General features: G+C 44.9%; 1 protein-coding gene across 1 annotated transcript in view; it reads right to left on the reverse strand.

Annotated features, from left to right (window-relative positions):
• Positions 1–393: 393 nt before the first annotated feature.
• Positions 394–24,230, reverse strand: part of LOC310794148 (inactive rhomboid protein 2-like) — an 81,674-nt gene continuing 57,837 nt past the window's right edge. Inside the window, exons 8-19 of the mRNA XM_083656055.1 lie at positions 23,981–24,087; positions 22,754–22,972; positions 21,344–21,455; positions 19,479–19,553; positions 18,699–18,860; positions 17,471–17,556; positions 16,937–17,000; positions 16,268–16,362; positions 13,570–13,645; positions 12,558–12,658; positions 9,422–9,575; positions 394–3,508 (exon numbers count right to left, since the gene is read on the reverse strand). Coding sequence (XP_083512181.1) covers positions 3,077–3,508; positions 9,422–9,575; positions 12,558–12,658; positions 13,570–13,645; positions 16,268–16,362; positions 16,937–17,000; positions 17,471–17,556; positions 18,699–18,860; positions 19,479–19,553; positions 21,344–21,455; positions 22,754–22,972; positions 23,981–24,087 — 1,683 coding nt within the window. The 3' untranslated portion in view covers positions 394–3,076. The remainder of the gene's footprint in view (positions 3,509–9,421; positions 9,576–12,557; positions 12,659–13,569; positions 13,646–16,267; positions 16,363–16,936; positions 17,001–17,470; positions 17,557–18,698; positions 18,861–19,478; positions 19,554–21,343; positions 21,456–22,753; positions 22,973–23,980; positions 24,088–24,230) is intronic.

The raw sequence follows: 24,230 nt of genomic DNA on the forward strand, positions 1-24,230 counted from the left end.
TTTTTTCCCCTTTGGAAGATGACAACTTCCTCTGTCCACATTTTAATGGCCTGAAGTACAAACTGTCGCTGGATCGTTCGAAGATTGTGGAAGAGACAGACTGCCTTGAGAGACTAGTAAATACTTTGGTAAGAGACAGAGGACCTCAACTCTTTCCAAAGTTTGCACACCTTCATTTAGGTTCTCAGAGACAGCCATTTATGTTGAACATGAAAAGAATCACTCGAGCACACTGGTGTTGGTGCTTCTTCAACAGACCGAAACGTTGGTATATTTCCACATCAAATTTAAGAAGCAAGAACACGGCAGTGCTGGAGTCACTCTTTTCATATTCAAGGGACAAGAGGAGCAGCATGAAATTAAACTTCTCATCACACAATGTTTTTTTTTATTATTACTAGATTGACATTTATTTTGACGTGATTTCTTTTACATACAAACATTTCATGTATATCATATAAAAACGGAAGCCATACAGAACAGTACTTTGACCATGGCCTTAAATTCATTTCAAACGTTTCCCTTGCTATCCCAATAAATAGAAAAGGTGAATTAATTTGGTCCCGATGCAAACACAGCGGTATACGTACGTACCTGCTGCATGCAGTCATGGTTGCAGGCATTGGGTTGTTGTGTTCAAATCAAAGACTCACATTCACACGCTCACATTTCCAAAGGCACTGTGCAGTAGTTTCCTAGCGACAGGTGCGTGTCAGTGTTAACATTTCGCCCACTTGTGAGCACAAGCTTCCTAAAGTTCGAAACAAAATTGACCAAAAGACAACCTAAATACAACTGTGTTTAAATAAAACTGGTTTAAAACTATCCAACATAAGGAAAAAATGAAAGTAGCACCCAAACAGTAATTTTCTTTGTCATTTTCTTTTTCTTATAATTATGTATGTCCTTTTCGTATAAGTCTTGTCCTTTTTATGTATACTTGTTCAGAAAACGATAATTCAATCAAAATTAAAGTGTAAAAAAAAACAAAAAAACTATCCAACATAGAGCCCATCCTCCATGTTTTCCTCACTCACCTGTGTCATCAACAACACCAGTGACTAAGTGGAACCCCCACAGACTAAGACACATAATCCACCAGGCAGTAATCAACTTTGCTTTCTTAGCAGCTGGGGTCGACACATGCCACAATCTTTCTTTCTTAGCAGCTGGGGTCGACACATGCCACACTCCTTGGCTGTACAACAACAGAGCAGATGGAGGAAACGTTTTGCACCTGGGATCCACATTGAGAAACCATTCATTCACCCTGGGAGTCAAGACATACAGCAGAATAGGAAAACGTACTGCTACTGTTGTTGGGAAGGGAGGGACCCAGGTGTGTGTAGTGCTATCTGGAGTACTGGGGGAACTGTAATGGCAAAATATTTTTTCTCTCACAGAGCGCACCTATATGAGGAACAACCTCCCCCCATTTTACTATGGTAAAACCAAACCCCTGGAGGAGAAAAAGTGTGGGAGCTCCAGTCCGTTCCCCTGCGCTCCCATAGCACTACACCCCTGGAGGGACCCTCCAGAGAACCAGTGATCCATTTTGGGTCACGACCCCCTAACTTGAGCAACCAGTTTCCAGGTAAAGGCAAGAGAGCAATATATACACAACAGGATTTTTGACCATTTGGCTGTAGAAGGAAATCCTATGTCTTAACATTTCTCTGGGATGGCAACAGTGTTGTTAAAAAGAAAAAGATCCTCTAGTTTGCATTGACTTTGGTGAGGCGAGCAGAAACAAGTGTATATCGTAAAAGAGCCTCTTATACATTAGTCTCAGGTAAAACACAAGTGACATTTCGTGACTCTATGACCATTTAGACGAGGCACAGACTGACTCCACATTGATATTTGCTTTCAAACAAAGTCAAATGTACAGTACAAAAACAAACTTGCTTTCATAGAATAAAAATGCCAGTTTAGTGAATTACTCCAGGAATAACTCAAGAGAAATCTACAAAATAGTTTAGGCACAACTGTGATATGTGACAAATATGACAGATACAAATGTTATAATAGTATTCCTTGATTGAAAACATGTTCGGGGCAGTGACATACGGAAAATTAAGATTTAACACTCTTACCTGTGAAATGACTGCGAAACACAACATGCATATAAGCAGCTCGCGAAATTGCTTTGGTAGGTCAGAAATGTATTCAACATAATTCGATTATTTAATCACAAGCAGTATTCAAAAGTACCATGATGCAACTTGGTATAACATAGCATAGATTTTTTTTAAGGCAGCTGTTGGTTTTGGATAGAACTCTTGCCTTGGTTGTCAAGTAGGTATTTCACTGTACTTATTCCAGCTGCACAGCTGATACTTGGAACTCATTTCACACGTTCAGCAAAACATTGAACTCCTCATATTGACATGCCGAGTACATATTATAAAAGAGTGAATATAAAAAAGAAACAGCTTCTAAATGTGAGCGCACTTCATGACTGTTAAAATACTGAGCTGCTCCGGAAGCCGGTGACTTTTGCAGTGTTAAATCCAGTGTTGCCGAAAACAAAAAGGGCCAAATCATGTACGGCAAATCATCCTTATCCACTTCACCGTTCAGCTTCCCTGGCAGACGTTTATACACAAGTGCAAAGTAACTTTAGGCCAGGGGGGAGGAGCCGAGGCCTTGAAACGTCTTCAAGGCAGTTTGGCTTCTTATTAATGACACAACTTTTCATGGAGTCAAGCGACCAGACAGTCTCTCACTTTGAATCCCTTTTGTTTGAGGTCCATCCCGCACCTTGCACTTTCCCTCCTCCAGAACACCTCTTCCTGCCCTCTGAGTCTGAGGATCCGTTAGCCCATTAGCAAAGTAACACGCTAGGTAGTGCCAGACGAGGTGGAGGATTAAAAAGGTTGAGTCAAGTAAGCACATCAGCTGGCTGACAAGGGAACTGATGCAATTCCATTGGCTCTGGTTAATTCCTTGGATGTTTGAATAATTAAAACAACATGTTTGCCGTCTTAAAAGGCCATGGAGTTGACCTGAAAATCACTGAGCTAGTCGCTAGCTAAAAGCTAGCGGAGCTTGTGGCCATCCAAGGCCTTCACGGCTAGTGCACCACGTGGTCAATGTCGTGCTCTATGTCGTACTTCTCGCAGAACTTGCTTGTGAAGGGCAAGCAGGTGAGGTGCTCCAGCCAGTGCCAGTTGATGGGGTAGATGTAAAACCAGACGATGAGGGAGGAGAACAGCCCCAGGTAGACCAGCATCGAGAGGCCGATGAGGATGCGTTTGCGGTACGTGTCGAACTGGCCGAAGGTGACGTAGGGCAGGAAGGCGAAGGAGAGCAGCAGGCCACTGAGGAAGCCGAAGATGTGGGCGATGTTGTCGATCCACGGCAGCAGGCCGCACAGGAAGAGGAAGAGCACGATGCCCAGCAGCTTGGAGAAGGCCTTCCACGGCTTCTCCAGCATCTGCCAGCCCTGGAACAGCTCCACAAACAGGCAGGCCAGCAGGCCGAACTGAGAGCCTGCTGGACCCACCTGGAGCCAGAGGAAGAGGACAACACAAGGGTTAGAGACGGTCCCAGTAGTCAACGGGTCAAATGGCTGCACAATTAATTGAGATATTATCGGAATCGCAATATGGTCAAGTGCAATATCCAAATAGCAGAAGCTGCAATCTTTTGAGAAAGGTCAAATGTGTCACAACATACCATGAAGCATTGTGGTGGTGCGTGCTAAATGCCCCACCCAACAAATCATATCCAGATGCAAGCGAACATGCTTGTTTGGTACAGACCAGACCCCAATAAAAATTACATTATCATTTTTATATTTTTTTTCAATGAAATGCAAAAATTACCATTCCCACTAAAATAGTCTCATATCACAATCGCAATATCTGTCAATAATATAATCACTTTTTTCTTTTTGTGTATATCGCGCAGCAGTGAGGCACTGGACTCACCCACCTACAAGTGGGCGAGTGGCTCTGTACCCGCCAGCCAAACTGTGGAGGCAGAAGAGTCTATGACTGAGCACAAGACACACGTGCCTAACTAGCATTAGACATATGAGAGAGGGGAACTGGGGGTGAAATGCACACATCAGGGCTTCTGGGTAGCCTTTACATTAATTGCCAGCATCATCGGTTGTTTATGCATATTGTCTCATATCACATCTACTCGCATTGTGAAGAGCGGATACCAACTCCTCCCAGCAGGTAGATGATAGAAGTGTCATGCAGGTTGAACAGTTGGTGTAAGAACTCTTTTGTTCTCCTGTGTTTCTGTTTGTTGCCAGAGCAGAAAAAGTGTGCGTCACCATTCATGTCTTTGGTGGAAAAGGGGATTTAGCTAAATTGAAATGGTGACATTTGTGGGTAGCAGTGAAATGGATCGGAGGCTTTGAATGTAAATGCCAGAGGGTTGGACTCTCTGGCATTTCCATTTGCATTCGAAGCATTTCTTTTTATTGATTTATTTCCCATCAGCAGACTTGGAGCTTGGCCATGATGGCATCAAAATTGATCCGCGTTCCATCTGCAAAAACATCCCCTGATTCTTTTGTCTGTTTATTTGAAAGATTTATGGCATAAATCTGGCGATCACTTAAGTGTATTGACTAAATATAGTACTGAATGTCCACACACACACACACACATGGTGTATAAGGCCAAAGTGGCAGAGAATTAACATGATTAGTACATCTTGGCAAGACAGTAATTAAGTAATTACCGGTAAGCACCTGTTAGCTTTTTCTTTTCTTTTCTTTTCTTCTCTTTTATCATCTTCTTTTTTATTTAACTTTTATATTGTTTTAAATTTATGATTGAATGATGATGTTTGTTTTTCTTTCATCAATAGTCTTTCATTTGTTTAGATTTTCTTTTAAATAAGGTGGGACTCTATAAGCCCCTCCTCCGGGTTTCTTTCCCTCACCTGCACAATTTTCTTTGTATTAAGATACTTGTACTATTTGTTGTTATTCATTTTCTTTGTGCAAATTAACAATAAACAAATAAGTAACAATTATTGACCCTGACTCATAGCGACCATTATTATTAGACCTAATCCCAAAGCAGAGAAATGTGAGTGAAGATTCCTAATGGAGGGAGGGTTCATGATATCAGGGGGTGAAGCACACAATCATTGTATCGTTCCCTCAGCGAGGTTATGTTTTCACCCCCAGTTTGTCTGCAGGATATCTCTAAAAGTTATGAACGGATTTGCACGAGACTTGATAGAAAAGCAGGTCAATGGGCCAACTTAGAACTGATTAACTGTCCATGCCCACTGGTCAAAAGGGGGCGTGGCAATGGGCATAGCCAATCACAAGAAGGTGCCCTAAGTTTCAAATGGAGTCACATGACACCACAAAACCTTGTTGCGAGGTTGCCGGAGCAGAGTGCAGATCCTAATTGATTAAAGGTTTGGGGACATTTTTTGACTGTCCCTTGACAATTCTGCGGCAATCATGTAACTTGATAAAAAAATAAACACGCTGTCTTGGTTTAGTGATTTCTAGGTTTGGGGGGGAAGTTGTTCATGTTTGAAAAATGCAGACTGAACCGCCCAAGAGCGTGAGAACAGCAGATGTAAATCCTTGAACGGAGCATCAATTCCCTTGAGCTCCTCTGAAGTGACTCTTTTGTTTCAGATGCAGCTCTGTGGAGGCTCTACCAGCCTGGGCTCAGGCAGTAAAGGTTTTAGTTTGAGATGCAGCTCTGTGGAGGCTCTACCAGCCTGGGCTCAGACAGTAAAGGCTTTAGTTTGAGATGCAGCTCTGTGGAGGCTCTACCAGCCTGGGCTCAGGCAGTAAAGGCTTTAGTTTGAGATGCAGCTCTGTGGAGGCTCTACCAGCCTGGGCTCAGGCAGTAAAGGCTTTAGTTTGAGATGCAGCTCTGTGGAGACTCTACCAGCCTGGGCTCAGACAGTAAAGGCTTTAGTTTGAGATGCAGCTCTGTGGAGGCTCTACCAGCCTGGGCTCAGGGAGTAAAGGCTTTAGTTTGAGATGCAGCTCTGTGGAGGCTCTACCAGCCTGGACTCAGGCAGTAAAGGCTTTAGTTTGAGATGCAGCTCTGTGGAGGCTCTACCAGCCTGGACTCGACAGTAAAGGCTTTAGTTTGAGATGCAGCTCTGTGGAGGCTCTACCAGCCTGGGCTCAAACAGTAAAGGCTTTAGTTTGAGATGCAGCTCTGTGGAGGCTCTACCAGCCTGGGCTCAGACAGTAAAGGTTTTAGTTTGAGATGCAGCTCTGTGGAGGCTCTACCAGCCTGGGCTCAGACAGTAAAGGCTTTAGTTTGAGATGCAGCTCTGTGGAGGCTCTACCAGCCTGGGCTCAAACAGTAAAGGCTTTAGTTTGAGATGCAGCTCTGTGGAGGCTCTACCAGCCTGGGCTCAGACAGTAAAGGTTTTAGTTTGAGATGCAGCTCTGTGGAGGCTCTACCAGCCTGGGCTCAGGGAGTAAAGACTTTAGTTTGAGATGCAGCTCTGTGGAGGCACTGCCAGCCTGGGCTCAGACAGTAAAGGTGAGCAGATTAGAATGACGTCAGTGCTGAGGAACTTGGGAGGCTTGGCCCGGTGACAGGCAGATGGCTAATCTGTCAAGACATTAAACTCCCAAGAACAAGGAAAGAGGGCGGAACCAGATGGACCTGAGGAGCAGCGCTCCACCTGCACGCCCAGGACCGTGACGCAGGTGGACACGTTCCTGACACGCTCACCTAGATGCCATGTTTGGATCAACAACATGACAACGGCACGCTATGGTCAGTCACCGTTGTCTGAGATGGAAGAAGTTGGAACTTTAGGCATGGGCCAGTAAGAACGAGTGCGAGGTGTGGTCTATGAGTTCAGTTGGGAAAATGAGGGGGAGGGGGATGAAATCACTACAATCTTAAATTATGATAATAGACATAAGACCTTATTCGCATGGGACTAGTATTACCTGGGAACTTCATGTGATTTAGAAATCACGTCTGTTTCGTACAGCGCATTCGCATCTGTATTTTACTCAAATTGACTGACATTATCCCCCGGATATGACATAGTGATATGCTGGTGGGGGCGGAGTTTCTGCAGGCAGCAGCAGGAGCATTTTTCTCCTTGAGGTAAAAACAGAGAGAGAAGGTAAACACTGCCCATGTGCTTATATTACCGAGATGATATATGATACAAAATGGGTTGATTACCGGTAAAGCGATTCTTTAAGAAATCGAAGGATTATATTTTGATTTGAAAGCTATAAACTAACCCAGCCCTGACGGAAACACACTGTCACTCACCACAACTTTAGAAGTACTAGAAAATAGCATGGGTGATGTGAGGTGATGCAAAAATAATTGTTAAGCTTAACCTTGAATTATGATATGTATCACAGACGCCCTCCACAATTATTACAAATGACTAGAGGTCCCCAGGTGACACTGGTTCCCCAGGTAACACCGGTCCCGTGCGAATAGGGCTATAGAAACAAAAAGCAAGAGGCTTGGGGGCAGGCAGTGGTGGTCCAATAATCCCCAGCAGGAGCTCCCTTCCTGCAGTAAGCTGAGCTGAGCTGCTGACTGGACGCTGTGAAGAAAGGAACTACGTTAAGGCTGTCTGTGGACGCATGGGAAGAAAACACTAGACCAGGGGTTTTCAAAAGGGGGGGGGGGACTCCAAGCAGTTTCAGGGGAGGCTCAGTGAATGGAAGTGAAACAAATATGACATTAGTTATTATATTACAAAAGGAGATCACATAGAATAGCCTAAAATGAAATTGTATGTGATTTGGTTAAAGAGATAGTTCAGACAAAGTAGTTTTGTGGAATTCTACTGTTTTTCACACTTTCCCAGTCAGAAACTAATAAAATGCGTGTAGTGCTTGTAAATCGGGGGTGTAAATAGCATAGCCGCACGGCAGATGCTATTTGCACCTGGGTACGAATAGACAGTCCGCTGCCTTTATTAATGTATTTGGTGTCGTCTGAAGTATGTCAACCCTTAATATTAGGGCCATCTTGGCCCACTTGTTGAGTGTCTATTGTCGGAGGAGCGTCTGATGATCGGCATCGAACGTGCTCATCACCGTCACACAGTTTAGATGGGAGCACTGTGCTCCGGAGACAATGTGCTGTTCAGCTACTGTATGCCTGAGAGAGTGTGTGTGTGTGTGTGCGCGCGTGTGTGTGTGGGGGGGGGGGCAGGGGGTCTACATTGAACTGAGTTGACATCCTGTGTTTGGTCCCGAGGGCGAGATGAAGGGTAGCTTTGTCTGGGGGAGGCCCACAGTCTCAGTCTTTGAACATGGAAAAGCCCTGCACGAGATCACAGTTTGAGCTCAGCCGCTTGGCTGGGACAGCAGCTTCAGCTCCAATTAGTTCAAGGAATCTTAAAAGTTCACAACATTAATCCCTAAAACTGAAGGATGCTGCACATTTTATTTGTGTCAATTACAACATATTTAAAGGCAATGTTGTGAGGATAAAGGAAGGATAAGGATCAATTGGACAACAGGAGCATATGTCATGTTTCCATAAGACCAGGGACCATGATGGAAATAAGCGCGTGCACTTTTTCATGTTTATCCCTTGGGTGTTGTCATTCATTATCCATAATCAAATCAAATCAAATCAAATCCTGATAACGTGAGCTCACATTAATTCCAGCCACTCACATCGATTTCATTCAATTATAATGTAACCGGGCAAAGCACTGTGTGGCGTATCCCACAACCAACGAGTGCTAACGTTAGCGTTAGTACAGTAAACACAGCTGTACGTGTAGCTATTGCAGAAATAGACTCAATGACAATTAAACAAGAACAAAAGTACTATGCATGAGCGGAGTTTCTCGATGGAAAAGACGTTTTCGCCGTTCTTCCATCTGGATTTGGTGACGCCGTTTGGCTGAAGCAGTTGTCTGTCAAGGCAAGTACTCCCGCCCACTGAAATCGCTGTGGCGGGCTGGAAGTGGAGACTGAGACGTAGAGCGACACAGAATGTGAGGTCACGTGATCAGGTGGGTTTTTAGAATGTGAGGTCACGTGATCAGGATGGTTTTTAGCAGGCTAATGCCGTACACCTGTCTCTCTCTCTCTAATGCCTCCCCCATCCAGACCTGACGAGAATTTGCCCGATTGTGGCCAAGATTCCCCCCTCCCGACTATCTCGGAGGTGCTGCCGATTTGAGCCTCGTCGGGACCGATAATCTGCCCAAATGATCCTGTAGTGTGTGGGGTTCAAAGACTGCTGTTGACGTATCGGGCTCTTCCCGATTGTGAATCGGGCATATCAAACATGTTTGATATTTACAACTCGAGCATAGCCAGAACATGCAGGTTTATGAGAAATACAGAAGAGAGAACGTGGGATGATAAACACATTTGTATATTTGTGAATGAGGCTGTGTGCTCACGTGCAAGTGTGTGTGTGTGATTATGTGTGTGTGTGTGTGTGTGTGCCCAGCCCACCTCAGCTCTGTAGGGCAGGAACAGGGCAGAGGCCAGGTTTCCAGTGATGCCGCTGAAGATATAGATGATGGAGATGCGGACCCAACCTGCCAGCTTCTCCAGGTCCCTCAGTATGGTCATCTGGAACACCACCGACACCAGGCAGTGCAGCAGCCTAGGCACGCACACACACACACACACACACACACACACACACACACACACACACACACACACACACACACACACACACACACACACACACACACACATAATGAGAACTAGCAGGCTTTACAGAAGCTCACAGACAACAATTAAAGCTGCATTCAGCGATGTTTTAGTGTTAAAATAAGTGTTAAATGTCTCTATATTCTGACAGCAATCACTGAAATAGAGTGTTTGGTCAGTGGCTTGGAACCCCCAACCCCTCCACTGTCCTCTATCTCTCTCCTGTAGTCCTGCATGCAGGGCGGACGTATCTCCGCAACTGTAACTCGTAGAGACTCACGGATGGCGGCGTTGGATTCGGGGTGAAAAAATTGTCCTTTAGATGCATCGCGATCTGACCTTCCGTTTCTCAGAACATTTTAGTATTTTCCTCAATAAGCTCCCTATAAGTTTCGGTTTATAGGATCATACTATAAACCTAAACAGGTTTACAGGTAAAGCCGAGGGGTTTCCCATGTGCCAGGCATTAGCACTAAGTATACATGTGAGTGAAGGGCTCACGAGCGGCGAGGCCTCATTTACAAACATTCTGTTAGGTTGATCAAATCCTGAAGGATGCTGACAAGCTGGAACCAGATCTCTGAAGTAATCGCTCGTGGCAAATGTTTGAAACAGCTCATTGACTCAGTCTAAAGCCCTATTCGCATGGGACTAGTGTTACCTGGGGACCTCATGTGATTTAGAAACCGCTCAGTTTAATTGCTGCGTGGGGTGACCATGTGACCACACAACCAGAGGGTTTGACCATGTGACCACACAACCAGAGTGTTTGACCATGTGACCACACAACCACAGTGTTTGACCATGTGACCACACAACCAGAGTGTTTAACCATGTGACCACACAACCAGAGTGTTTGACCATGTGACCACACAACCAGAGTGTTTGACCATGTGACCACACAACCAGAGTGTTTGACCATGTGACCACACAACCAGAGTGTTTGACCATGTGACCACACAACCAGAGTGTTTAACCATGTGACCACACAACCAGAGTGTTTGACCATGTGACCACACAACCAGAGTGTTTGACCATGTGACCACACAACCACACCGTTTGACCATGTGACCACACAACCAGAGTGTTTGACCATGTGACCACACAACCACAGTGTTTGACCATGTGACCACACAACCACACCGTTTGACCATGTGACCACACAACCACAGTGTTTGACCATGTGACCACACAACCACAGTGTTTGACCATGTGACCACACAACCACAGTGTTTGACCATGTGACCACACAACCACACCGTTTGACCATGTGACCACACAACCACACCGTTTGACCACGTGACCACACAACCACACCGTTTGACCATGTGACCACACAACCACACCGTTTGACCACGTGACCACACAACCACAGTGTTTGACCATGTGACCACACAACCACAGTGTTTGACCATGTGACCACACAACCACAGTGTTTGACCATGTGACCACACAACCACAGTGTTTGACCATGTGACCACACAACCAGTGTTTGACCATGTGACCACACAACCACAGTGTTTGACCATGTGACCACACAACCACAGTGTTTGACCATGTGACCACACAACCACAGTGTTTGACCATGTGACCACACAACCACAGTGTTTGACCATGTGACCACACAACCAGTGTTTGACCATGTGACCACACAACCACAGTGTTTGACCATGTGACCACACAACCACAGTGTTTGACCATGTGACCACACAACCACACCGTTTGGCCGCGTGACCACACAACCACAGTGTTTGACCATGTGACCACACAACCACACCGTTTGACCGCGTGACCACACAACCACAGCGTTTGACCATGTGACCACACAACCACAGCGTTTGACCATGTGACCACACAACCAGAGTGTTTGACCATGTGACCACACAACCACAGTGTTTGACCATGTGACCACACAACCACAGCATTTGGGGAAATCTTCACAAAGACCTCTTGCTCCAGTGTCCATCTGTACAGGACTTCAGAGATTGGACCAAGTGTACATAATCTATCATTCACAAAGTCCTGCATCAGAATGTAAGCTATGATATTCTTTACAATCTCCCTTTGCGGGGCAGAACGTCAGTAGAATGGTTGACAGTACCATTACGTCATTACAAGAGGCTATGTAATTTCTATGCAGCTTTGTTTTCGGCTGCAGTTTGACTTACAGTTTGCCTTCAGTCTGTATGACGCTGTCTACTTAAACTTAAATGAAAGGTTGGTGCTAGAATGGATTGGTCAGAGGGACGACTCTGCCTCTGATTGGCTTGGCCTAACCTTAACCAATCGTCACTCCTGATGCCTAAACCCAACCTCCTCCAGCCGATCCATTCTAGCACAGACCCAAATGAAAAAAATAAATGAAAAAAATAAATGAAAAAAATAAATAAATAAATAAATAAATAAATAAATAAATAAATAAATAAATAAATAAATAAACAAACAAACAAACAAACACCGAGATGCCGATATGCACGGGACTAATATTATCATATGACCTCTGTGTTTGGTGAAATATGGTAGGTAATGTGCGGTGGAATTTTAACTTTGCACATTACGGACACGGCAGATTCACATGGGATTAAGATCACAGATGACCTCCGCAATTACTACAAATTATTAGAGGTCCTCAGGTAGTACTAGTCCCGTGCAAATAGGGCTTCATAGGCTTAATGTGTCACTGTATATAAAAAATATTTCCATGTAATTATCATTTCATGAAAAGTTACTCCAGGCTACATCTATACCTGATTAAGCTGGAGCAACCCATTTAAAGCTATCAGAAGAATGCCCGGGATGTTTAAAGTGTGCCAAATCAGAAAGCAGACACACACTAAATTGATAGTACAGTATACATTTATCCTAAGATGGTGACTTTAAATAGTAGAAAGTATATGTTTGTGTGAGGATGTTGCTGTGGGGTGCGTACCCAGCGTGGAGGAAGAGGGAGAGCCAGAGGCGGTAGAACTGGTCGGGAACGTCGGGGTTGAGGAAGGGCAGCAGGCCACACACATCATCCAGACAGTGCACCTGGAGACACACACACACACACACACACACACACACTGTGAGCAGAGTGTGGCCTCCTCATGGAAGTAGCCATGCACGAAGGTGCAATACTCTCTGGTGGTGATCTCACTCACTCACACACACACACACACACACTAGGGGTGGGGGGAAAAATCGATACACCACAGTATCGCGATATTTTGCCTGACGATATCGTATCGATATTTGGACGCCAAATATCGATATTGCAAAAAAAAAAAAAAAAAAAAAAAAAAAAAATTTGCAGGCCATGCCAGGCCACCGGGCTACTATAAACTTTAGTTCCAAGGCCAGCAGTAAACAAACGGTAGCATATTTTCATTTTGTTTTAACAGTAACAGTTTTGTCATAACAGTCATTTACAAATTCCCCAGTTACTGAATGGGCTGCACAAAATGTTTTGTGTAAGTGAAGTGAAGTTGCAAAAGCTACATAAGTACAGTAGTCCACACACACATCCAGTTAAGGTGGACTGTAAGTAGACTGTAACAAACAGTTCAGTTTGTCAGGTGCATGCAACTATGACATGACTTTATGAAAGTTGTTGGTCTGTCTACTTGACAATGTTGCTGCAATAAAATGGTTGAAGTCAGATGTACAGACTGAAAAATTGTTCTTATATAAACCAGATGTTGACAAAGTTTTCCTTTGGGGACATCATTTGCAGTTGAAAAAGTAAGAAATCGCAATATATCGAAATATCGCAATATTCAATATATCGCAATACCGCAATATCGAAAATATCGCAGTATCGCAATACTATCGTATCGTGACTCAAGTATCGTTTCAGTATCGTATCGTGGGCATCTGGTGATTCCCACCCCTAACACACACACACACACACACACACACACACACACACACACACACACACACACACCTACACACACTACCTGTGAGCAGACCGTGGCGTCCTCATGGAAGTAGCCATGCATGAAGGTGCAATACTCTCTGGTGGTGATCTCACATCTACAGGAGGGACACGGAAAACACAGTTCACCACACTGAAATTCAAGGACTTTTCTAGGACCTCCCAGGCCCAATTCCCTCAAATTCAAGGACGGAACACAGCATAGTTTGAGACACGGATCAAGGTTGATTTCTGTTACAACACAGTTTTTATAATGACAACTAGCAGGCTTTACAGAAGCATACAGACACCAATTACAAAGAGAGGCTTGAATATCTGAGTTAAACATATAAATGATGTCAAAAGAACTTCAATTTCTATTCTTGCACAAAATATATAAATTCAAGCATTTTCAATAACCCATGCCTATTTATGTCTATTGTCAAAAACTTTCAAGGCCTTGATTTCTCTCTCTCTCAAATTCACAAACTTTAAAGGGCCCATATTTTGCTAATATAATTTATTATTATTTTATTGTTGGCCTCCAGTAGAGTAACTTATTGCATCATTCATAGTTTAAAAAAATCAGTTTATCTTGTACTGGCTCTCACTGCCCCCTTCAGTTCACCCTCTGTCTGAAACGCTTTGTTTTAGGTCCTGTCCCTTTAAGAACCCCCACCCTCCGAAATACTCAAGGCGGGCAGCGGGGTGAAAGTTTGTTTGCGCAAACCTCTGCTCAGACAGAACCCGGACCCCACGTTGAGAACCACTGCAAACCACAATCATGCAGAGAGGGAGAGAGGGAGAGAGAGAGAGAGAAGCCCTTTTCCCACATGCGCTTTGTACCGCAAAATGACCGGAACGTGGTGTAATGCCTGCATGTGAGAAAGGCGCCGTGCCGGTATAAGCGCGACCCCGTCGTCCCCGACATTTCACCACTTTCGACCTAGTCAGAAGAGCGGTATGCTTTTAAGGGGACGCAAGTGGAAACGGTTCCAGTCATTTTCCGCGACAGCGGTCCTTCAATCATGGGCGAGGAGTAGCCTACACACGTTGCTTAATGTTCCAGCGGGTATAATCTAATCATTCGCGCACATTAAAGCAAACTGGCGAAATGATCCTGTGATAGCCTAATAAGAGCAGTAGCCTATGTCAGCTTGCTGATTTCCGAAGGCAGGTTTGCAGGTTTGCTCTTAAGTCAAACGAGTGTGATTTATTGTGTGACAACTGACAAGCGAACTTATTTCGAGTTTTGCCGACCCCCAAATAAGCTCCCCCCTCCCCCCGCCCCCCCAACATACAGGAAAATTCGCTGATAGATTCCCACATGCGCGAGCCGAAGTGTGAAGGGAAATGTCCGATATTGACTTACAGGTAATTTTCCGGTACGCATGTGGGAAAACGGCTAGAGAGAGAGGGAGAGGGAGACGGAGGGGACGCTGTGTTTGGCTGGAGCAAACACAGCGTCCTCACTCCTCACAGCCTCTCAAAGTCGAGGAGTGACGATTTCTTTGGTGTGCCGTTTTCCTCCAAGCAGCCTGACGCTGATTTCCCCCCTCTAAACAGAGCTCGATTTAAGTTGTTATTTCGGTCTTTTTCAAAATTATTTTTTCATTTTGTAGTAGTAATGGTGCATATTTATCGAAGCAGTGTTTTTATTCCAACATGAACCAATAGTATGTTTAATACTAGATTGAAATGCGGCAGTCTACTGGCATGTCAGAACAGGGAAGGGAGGGGCAGGGCGCTCGCGCCGCGGGCCCGGGCTAAGCTTGGCAAAGTTGGCATCACCATGGTAACAAGTCCTACTGACGTCACTAGAACTATGGTTCTCGCACAAAATCGGCATAAATCCATGTCATCTCGTCTACGAGAGTTCATGGGCGAGAGGGGGGGTTCATGGGGGTAACATTAAAACACTTTCACATATTTATTTGAAGCTTAGCCCATGTTTAATATGACCATCCAAGATTGTAACAACATATATATGATACAAAATTAAGAAATGCATAATATGGCCCCTTTAAAGGATTTCAAAGACCCATGGGAACCCTGCTGTGTTCCTGCATCTACACACTGAAGGATTCTATTGACCGTCTCAACTTGACCACAGAAACATTCTAAATGGACCAAAGCTGATATCCTGTTGCAGTTTTTGCTAATACAACAGCTGACAGGAAATAATGTGTGGGTCCAAACTGTTGCCTAGCAACAGAATTCCAGTGAAAGCATCTATAAAACATTTTCTCTAGAGGATCTGGAGTAAGAATTGGGACATGCAGTATATCAGTCACATGTAGGGATGCACCGATATGAAAATTTTGGCCGATGCCGATAACCGATATTAACATTGCTGTTATGGCCGATAACCGATATTTACCGATGTCGATATGATCTGTATAAAAACACATTTCTATGATAATAACATTTTGTACATACTGAAAAACACATGTAAACACTGAATTTGAAAAAGTAATGCATTTCTTTATTTCAAAAACATTTGTAAAAGCCCATAAATCATAGATTTACTGCATTATTTCATCTCAATGTGAAGAATTTGGCTGATACCGATAACCGATATTAACATTGCAACATCGGACCGATACCGATATGTTAAAAAATGACTAACATCGGCCGATACCGATATATGATATGTTAATAGATATGATTGCCGATATATCGTGCATCCCTAGTCACATGTGTAGCTGCCATAGCTGAAACACAACAACAGTGTTTCTCACCTGCCCTTGGTTCCTATGCAGCACGGCCGGCCCTTGATTTTACAGTCCATGTGCCTGTAGCCTGTGTGGTTCCACTTCTGAGGAAACGTGCAGACCTGCAGGACGACAGAGGAGGAGGAGGTGTACGCTGAAAACAGTCTGCTTTCCTAGACCTCCAACACAGAGGAGGACTGAGAGAAATGTGTGCTCAATGGTGTGGAGAAGTAGATTTTTAAACGAAAGAATTGGACCGTAGAGACACTGCGGAGCGCGTCATCAATCAGAAACCACGCCCAAAACGGGGGAAAACACAAACTCCCGTCCAATCCTGGCGTTCTCCTATGTCGCGTGCATGGTCGGGTGTTGCACAAAAAGATCGTATATACGGAAGATGAACACTCGAACTTACTTCATTGACAGCAACATCCACATTTTTCTTCTCGCCAATTCTCAATGGCTTCCTTGTTTTGCTCGGGAGTACAAAAAAACGTTAACTGGCGATTTTTTACATTTGTTGTCTGCGCAGCCCACCACCACACAACAGCTTCTAGCTATGTTTAATTCAAGGAAAATAACGCTGGTGTATGGAAGTGAACGGAGCTTTTCCCCCGTGATGGGCGTGGCCTATTTCATGCAGTGTCTCTATAGTCTGTTCAATAAATTTCCGAATTAGTAGCAGCGTTCCCTCACCGGCCACCGGGTGATGTCATCAGGCCATGTGTGAGGCGCTGCAGAGGCGGGCTCTTCACAGGTCCTGGTCCCAGCATGCAACACAGAACACAAAGTCATGAATGGGTGACTGATGCTGACTTCATTTCCCAGCATGCAACACAGGGAAACAAAGGAACATAAAGTCATAAATGAGTGACTGATGCTGCCATTAACAAGAATTCGCCCAAGTTGACCAGCCAGTGTGGGCAATTAATTCACTTCTCAATCCCTAATGATCACTTTTAAAACAGTAATACACTAATAGGCACCAATGAGACACTTCATGTGTGTTTTATTTGTCATCTGGTACAGAAATGACATACACATCCTTGCCATGAACATTTAATTGGCTGTGGATGGAGTACAAAAACATATCGCTTGATGGCAAAAGGCTTTTGCCAAACCAAGATGGCCGTATAGTAGTGTCATGGAATATTAAGCAGACACCATACATGAATAATGTCAGGTCAATCTCTAAGTGAAAGACTGGAGCATGAGTGAAAGAGCCAGTACCTGGGGTCCTGGTGGCAGACGGAGCCAGAGGATCTGATGATGTCCACGCTCTCATTCTTCCATTTCATGAAGGTGGCCAGTGTCTCCTACACACACAAGACACACACACACACACACACACACACACACACACACACACACACACACACACACACACACACACACGAGACACACACACACACACACACACACACACACACACACACAAAGAATTGCAATATTAGCAGGACAGTAATCCATGTTAGGGCTGGGCAATATAATCGACACGGCGATATATCGCGATATTTTATTTCCCGATACTGTATCGATACTTGGACGCCAAGTATCGCGATATTAAAAAAACATTTTTTTATTTATTTTTTTTGCAGGCCATGCCATGCCAGGCCTCTGCATCTGGTGATTCCTACCCCTAATCGATACTGTATCGATATTTCCCATATCGATGCGTTCAGTAACACTCAACACTCACTTTTGACTGAATTTATCCACTAACTTACCAGTATAAAGTGATGTACATATTATTACACTACCTGGGTGGTACACAGTGTGTTGTATCTTTAGCTCTATTATTTAATTTTGAGTAAATTCTGTAGAATATCGCAATATGTATCGCATCGCAATATATCGTGATACAATCGTATCGTGACCCAAGTATCGTGAGATCCTTGCCAATACCCAGCCCTAATCCATGTATATATCCGGGTACAAATAACATTCCATTTCTTAAAAGTTGGTCTAAACTCATAACAATATACAGCATGTGAATCAATGTTATACTTATTATTACTATACCTTGATGCATGATTATGTGGGACTTTGCACTCTACAATGATTAAGGTGTGTGTGTGCACGTGCACAGGAAGGGTAATTGAAAGTGTGTGTAAAGAATGTGTGCTGGTGAACAGTTGTGACTGAGATTATACACTTTAAACACTCACATGCAAGCATGTGTTTGAATGCGTATGTGTTTACGCACAGATCTTTGCATGCACGTGTAGCCTGAATTGGTGGCTGTGGGCGTGTTCAAGTCCCCATCATGTTAGTTTTGTACGTTGGAGCCATCCTGGGAGTCATTTTGGAGGGTGCTCCACTCTGCGCTACCAGTACTATTTCACTGTGGTAGCTATTTCTTTTTCATTTCCACTTTTCCAAATGCATTTAGTTTGTTTGATGTAAAGCAGGAAGCTAATCTACTAAGCCTGGGGGGGTTAGAGAGTAAAGCACGCACGGAGCAGTCGGAGCGGAGGGTCTGCACGCAGCCGGAGTTGTCGTTCTGAACGCAGCAGCCCGACCGCCTCTCCAGGTCCTTGGCTCTCTGGATCAGACTGACTATCTGCTGGTCCTGGCGGATGCACGGCGAGAACTTGGCCCCCAGGTGGATCAGGTCATCCTGAAAAAGGGGGAGGACAGTCAATGAAACGGCAAACCTGGCAACCCGAGGAAGTGAGAAGGCGACCTTATCATCGGTGTGGTTGCGGTTTCGTTTTTTGGCTTCACATTTTTATATATATTACTGTATATATTACTGTGTGTGTGTAACTTTAACTGTGACTCATCAGAGTCAGCAATATAGCAGTGAGTGCCGAGGGGAAGTTCCCAGCTTAGTAAGTGTGAGCGATTTGAGTAATTCCAGTATGTGAGGTGAGAACTTAGGTCACTGGGTGGAATATCTGAGAGCGTGAACTTAACTAATGAAGGTAAAAATCCTGGAAGGCCATGAGATCTCTTGCGTAATAAACACAAAATAACAACAAAACACACAAGTGCGTCAGGCCTGCCAGGTATCTGAGGATGGATCCACTAGTCTCCCGCCTAACAGTACGATCTGATCTGACCTGGCCAAGGCCGTCAAGTGTCTGCGAATGAATTCACCTGAGCCCAGCCGAACACTAAATCTGTGATCTAGGTTTTCAGGGACTTGGACTCAGGCACCTCTGATGTGAAACGGCCATCTGGTTAGATCAGCAGCAAAGCCACAGTCTCATAGAGCGGCTCCTAACAGACTCACGGAGCTAGGGCCAATCCAGAAGTTCTCCTGCTGGGTGAACTTGACGCTCTCATAGATGCCTTTGTTCTTCAGCACCTACAGAGGGCGACAGAGAGACACAGTTGGCAGTGGAACAGCCAAACAAATAATAACAAAATCATACACAATATGTCAGAAGTACCAACAGATAGTGAAGGAGACACCAGCTCCAAAAACTTTTCTTTAGGATAAAGAATTTAATTTCAAGATGGTGTTAAAATGTTATAGGCACCCTACTGAGTAATAGAGCACCACAGGATGAGGAAGTAGCACTTGGGTTCGTCATGGGAAAAGTCTATGGGGATTTAACATGGGGACTTTTGAAACACGTGTGAAGATTATCTTGCTGAACACAAATTATCACGCCCATAAACGTTTGTTGACCACAGACCTTATTTGATGCATTTAAGTGAAAAAACCCCAAAGCCTTTTCCCTCTTAGAACCAACATGGCGGCGATTTCTGGTTAAGCCTACAAAAATACGTCATCCCACTCTATATAGAAGAACAGCATGTCTGCACTCAACTGTATTATTCACCACGCCCACTTTCTCTCTCTTCCGCGTTACACGCAATTGTATTTGTTCTTCCAGTTCAGCGCTAGTTGGCGGCCAATTTCAAAACAAAACGTCACTATGAATGAAGTTTGGCAACATTCAGAAGCTACACTGCAGCCAACTTCAGTGACATGTTCATAGCGAGCTGCGAGGCGCCGATGGCTGTACCCGGTCGGCATTTAACGTTAGTTACAAAAGCACGTTGACAGTGTTTTCTCACTGCCACTGCCAGTAGCTTAGAGTGGGGTTTGACAGATAGTCCGACCGGTCAGCACAGCCAGCGCTCCCAGCCCTCGCTGCTCGTTAAATATTTCCAAATGGGCGTTATTCTGATAAACTGGTCACATGTATGTTACGTTCTCACCCGAAAAATATTAAAACTTTTTTTTTGCTTGAAAACAGCTTTTTGGCAAGTCTAAAAATGACTACGGTAGGCGTAATCTACTTCCGTGTCTAAAACCGGAAAGACGATTAGAAAATGACGTCATGCAGAAGCGTCCTTGTATGGGCAAAGAATAAGGTGAATAGATCTTTAAATCCATCCAAATAGAATGAACTAGATTCCACTTCTTGGCTCCCTTTGCATTTATTAAGTTTCCAAGATCCATGGCACAAAAATAAGCCACTGTGGCACTGCAGATAAAAGAGATGCTTTATATTCACTTGGTGCACCGTCAAATGCAACCGAGACTGTAGAAGAAGAAAATTTGAATAATATTGATTATAGAGTATATGAAGCGTTTTCACTCCAAAATGCGATATATTATCCACTGAAACCAACCTCACAGACTTTGCAAGTAAAGTTTGTTTGTTTGTTGCCCTTTTATTGATAGGACAGTAGATAGACAGGAAAGGCGGGGAGACAGAGGCGGATGAGATGTGGCGAAGGACGCCGACGCCAAGGACTTAAGGTCCTTACACATCGGGAGCGTTTTTTTTGTGCGATTAATTTGCACGTCAAAATATTTTTTCCGAACCTATATCAGTCAATGCAACCGTGCATACCAACGGCGAAGTTTCGCTGAGCGTTTATTGCACCGTTTATTTTTTCGAACCACGGTCGATTTTTCAGAAATTCGCTTCCGACGTGTACACATCTGTGGCTGTGATTGACAGGTGGGTTAAAACTCGCATCGCAATTTCGTGCCGTATATTCACATCGCTCTTGATGTGTAAGGGCCTGGGTGAGCTATCGGGACGCCCCAATGGGCTTTACTTTCATGCAAGCAGTCATTTTCACATGGTGGATAATATGTCATGTTGCCATGATGGAACTCAAAGCTTCACTCACCAGTTCAGAAGTGGAGTGCTGGGCAAAGCCCACAGGGGCAATGCCGTAGGTGCAGCAGGCCATCAGGGTGATGACCACATGGACAAAGGTGATCCAGTAGGTGAAGTAGGGCCTGAGAATGACAGCAGAGAAGAGGTGTCAAAAGCAAAGAGCATGCTACAGAGAAAACAACAAAGACCATGCTACAGAGAAAACAACAAAGACCATGCTACAGAGAAAACAACAAGAACATGGTGCAGTTTCTAGGTCCTTGGCGCTGTGGACAAGACCAAATTCCCTGCGGATCCAGTGAAGGTGAGATGGAAGAATGGTTACGGAGAAGGGCACTTTATGCGTTACACTCTTACCAAGCTGGGAATCGATCGGTTAAAAACAAAAAACAAAAAACTCTAACCTCCGGGGGCAATCTGGTTTCAATACCTGAATAACCGGAAACGGAACTCAACTCGCCTGTCCTCGTCCCTTTATGCTAATTTCACAGACCGTTCGTGCCATTATCCAGATTTTTTTCGACCATGCGGACAGATTTTCTTGCAAATCGAAAATCTGGAAGATTACACTCTTCCTGAGAAACACCACATCCTAATTGAAATATCACCAGTTCATTCAACAATTGCTAATGTTGAGCGTGACATTGAATCCCTAGCTGCTCTGACATTTTTGTCTGAACATGTACAAGTGTGTGTGCCTCAGAGGGACATGTGAACAAACCAATTCCTACAGTATTAAAACTGGTTTTATGCTCACGCGAAATCGTCAGCGCTGACTGTGCCGAGGGGGTCGCCACAGCTGGCCGTCCTATCGGCGCAGCTCGGCGGAGGGGGCGTGCAGCTCCTCGAAAATGTGACTCCGCGGCGTCAACGGCCGTTGCCTTGGGCCGCGCAAGTATCCGCTGACGTACTTCTTGTGAGGAATGAGGAAATGCCATTTCCTCATTTAACAGTGCTTGTCCCTCATCTAGCAAAGCCTTCTGCAGGCTCACCGGAATGAGTTTTGAAATGGAGGGACAATAAAATGTCCCCCCACCGACATGATTGCAAGTTCTTGGTAAACAACATGATAGCGTCATATGTAATGGACATGAGTCTACCACAAGCCACCTAGTGTTTTAGAGGTGTACCGCAGCCAACGCGCCGAGTTACATTCGAGTACGCTAGTTGGCGGCAAGGCTCCAAGTCGAGGCTGCGCAGAACCCTGTCAGCGCCTTTACACTGTGTGCAGCATGGAGATAGAGAGGGTGGGGTTTTCACTCCAGCAGCTGATTTCATTGATTAGTCCCTCCTCTCTGGCTGGGGCGTGTTAATCAGTGAAAATCACTTACTGTAGTGATTGGCTGGAATGAAACCCTCTAAACCATGGCTCCACACTAATGAATGAATGAATCCCTGATTGCCTCTATTGGTTCCCCACCTGTGGCTGTGGAAGTCGTCCAGCTGCTTCTGCACGTTGCTGCTGAGGCTGCGTCGGTAGTGGCGGTTCAGCCACTTGCCCACCACGCCCATGCCGTACTGCCGCTTCTGCTTGTCGAAGGCAAAGTGCTTGACCTGGGAGGCGATGCGCCGGCCCCGGCGGGGGTGGCCCTTTTCGGACAACGCCGCCTGAGTCTTGGGTGTTCGAGACACGTCCTTTCTGGGGGGAGGCAGGGAGATGGGAGAGAGGAGGGGGGAGGCAGGGAGATGGGAGAGAGGAGGCAAAAGGATTGGAGAGAGAGGGAAAAGAAATGAGTTAAAAGATAGTTAGCCAAAAATAAATAGGACCAGAAAACAATTTGAAGCTAGAACGACCGCACCACGGGTATATGCCTCCGCCAACAAGTGAGCAGTCGACATCCATGTCTGTCCAGACTTTGACGTTTGAGCAAAATGTGAAGAAATTCCGTCAAGGCGTTACTGAGGTATGGCGTTACCGAGCTTGAAAATGGCATTTGTGAGGTCACAGTGGCCTTGACCTTTGACCACCAAAATGTAATCAGTTCATCCTTGAGTCCAAGTGGACGTTTGAGCCAAATTTGATGAAATTCCGTCAAGGTGTTGTTCCAGAGATAACGCGTTAACAAGCATGAAACGAGATTGATGAAATTCCGTTAAGGCATTCCTCAGATATTGCGATAACGAACATCGGACGTACGGATGGACATACGGATGGACAACCCAAAACCATAATGCCTCCGGCCTGGCTATCGTGCGCTTCTCTCGCGAGAGCAGACTTTCTTCTCCTGGTGAAACATCTTGTGTGTGAACGACTTCCACTCCCAATTACAACACAGCGAGTTGTGTAATGTGAACAGAACAGCGATATGACCTCTTTCAAAGTCCTGTTTGTGTCGTTGTGTCTGTTATAGAGTATCCATTCAAAAGTTTCTATTGACATCAAACAGGTAAACCTCAGAACTGTCTGGTAGACCTAGCTAAAACCTTTTGGATTATATTTCTCAGATTCAAAATGTTGTTCCAAGGGGCAACATTTTGCTACCCAGAAACCGAATCCTAAGCTATTCAAGTGACACCATTATGATAACTGGATACTCCACCAGGGGGCAGTGAGAGCTATCGGGGGGGGGGTGTCTCTCTAGATAGATGGAAGCCAGCTCGCTCACTCCATCTCCATAGCTCTTCTCTTTGGTTGTGGTTTACTCACAGGCTGGAGAAGTGCTGCTCTGGCTCACAGGGGCCAAAAGCAGCAGACATGGGGGGAGACTCGAACACATCATCGGCCATGGAGTACAACTCCTCATGGGCGTCCAGCTGGAAGAGAGGATGGAGATGGAGAGGAACGAGGAAGAGGAGGAGAAGAAGGGGGAAACATTAGTGAGTTAGCATAGGCTTATTAGGCTTCATAGGAACTTTTGAGTTTTATCTGCAAGCGCTCCGTCCTCCCAACTTCTACA

Source organism: Poromitra crassiceps (genome assembly GCF_964638095.1).
Source record: "Poromitra crassiceps genome assembly, chromosome: 19".
Classification (NCBI taxonomy): domain Eukaryota; kingdom Metazoa; phylum Chordata; class Actinopteri; order Beryciformes; family Melamphaidae; genus Poromitra; species Poromitra crassiceps.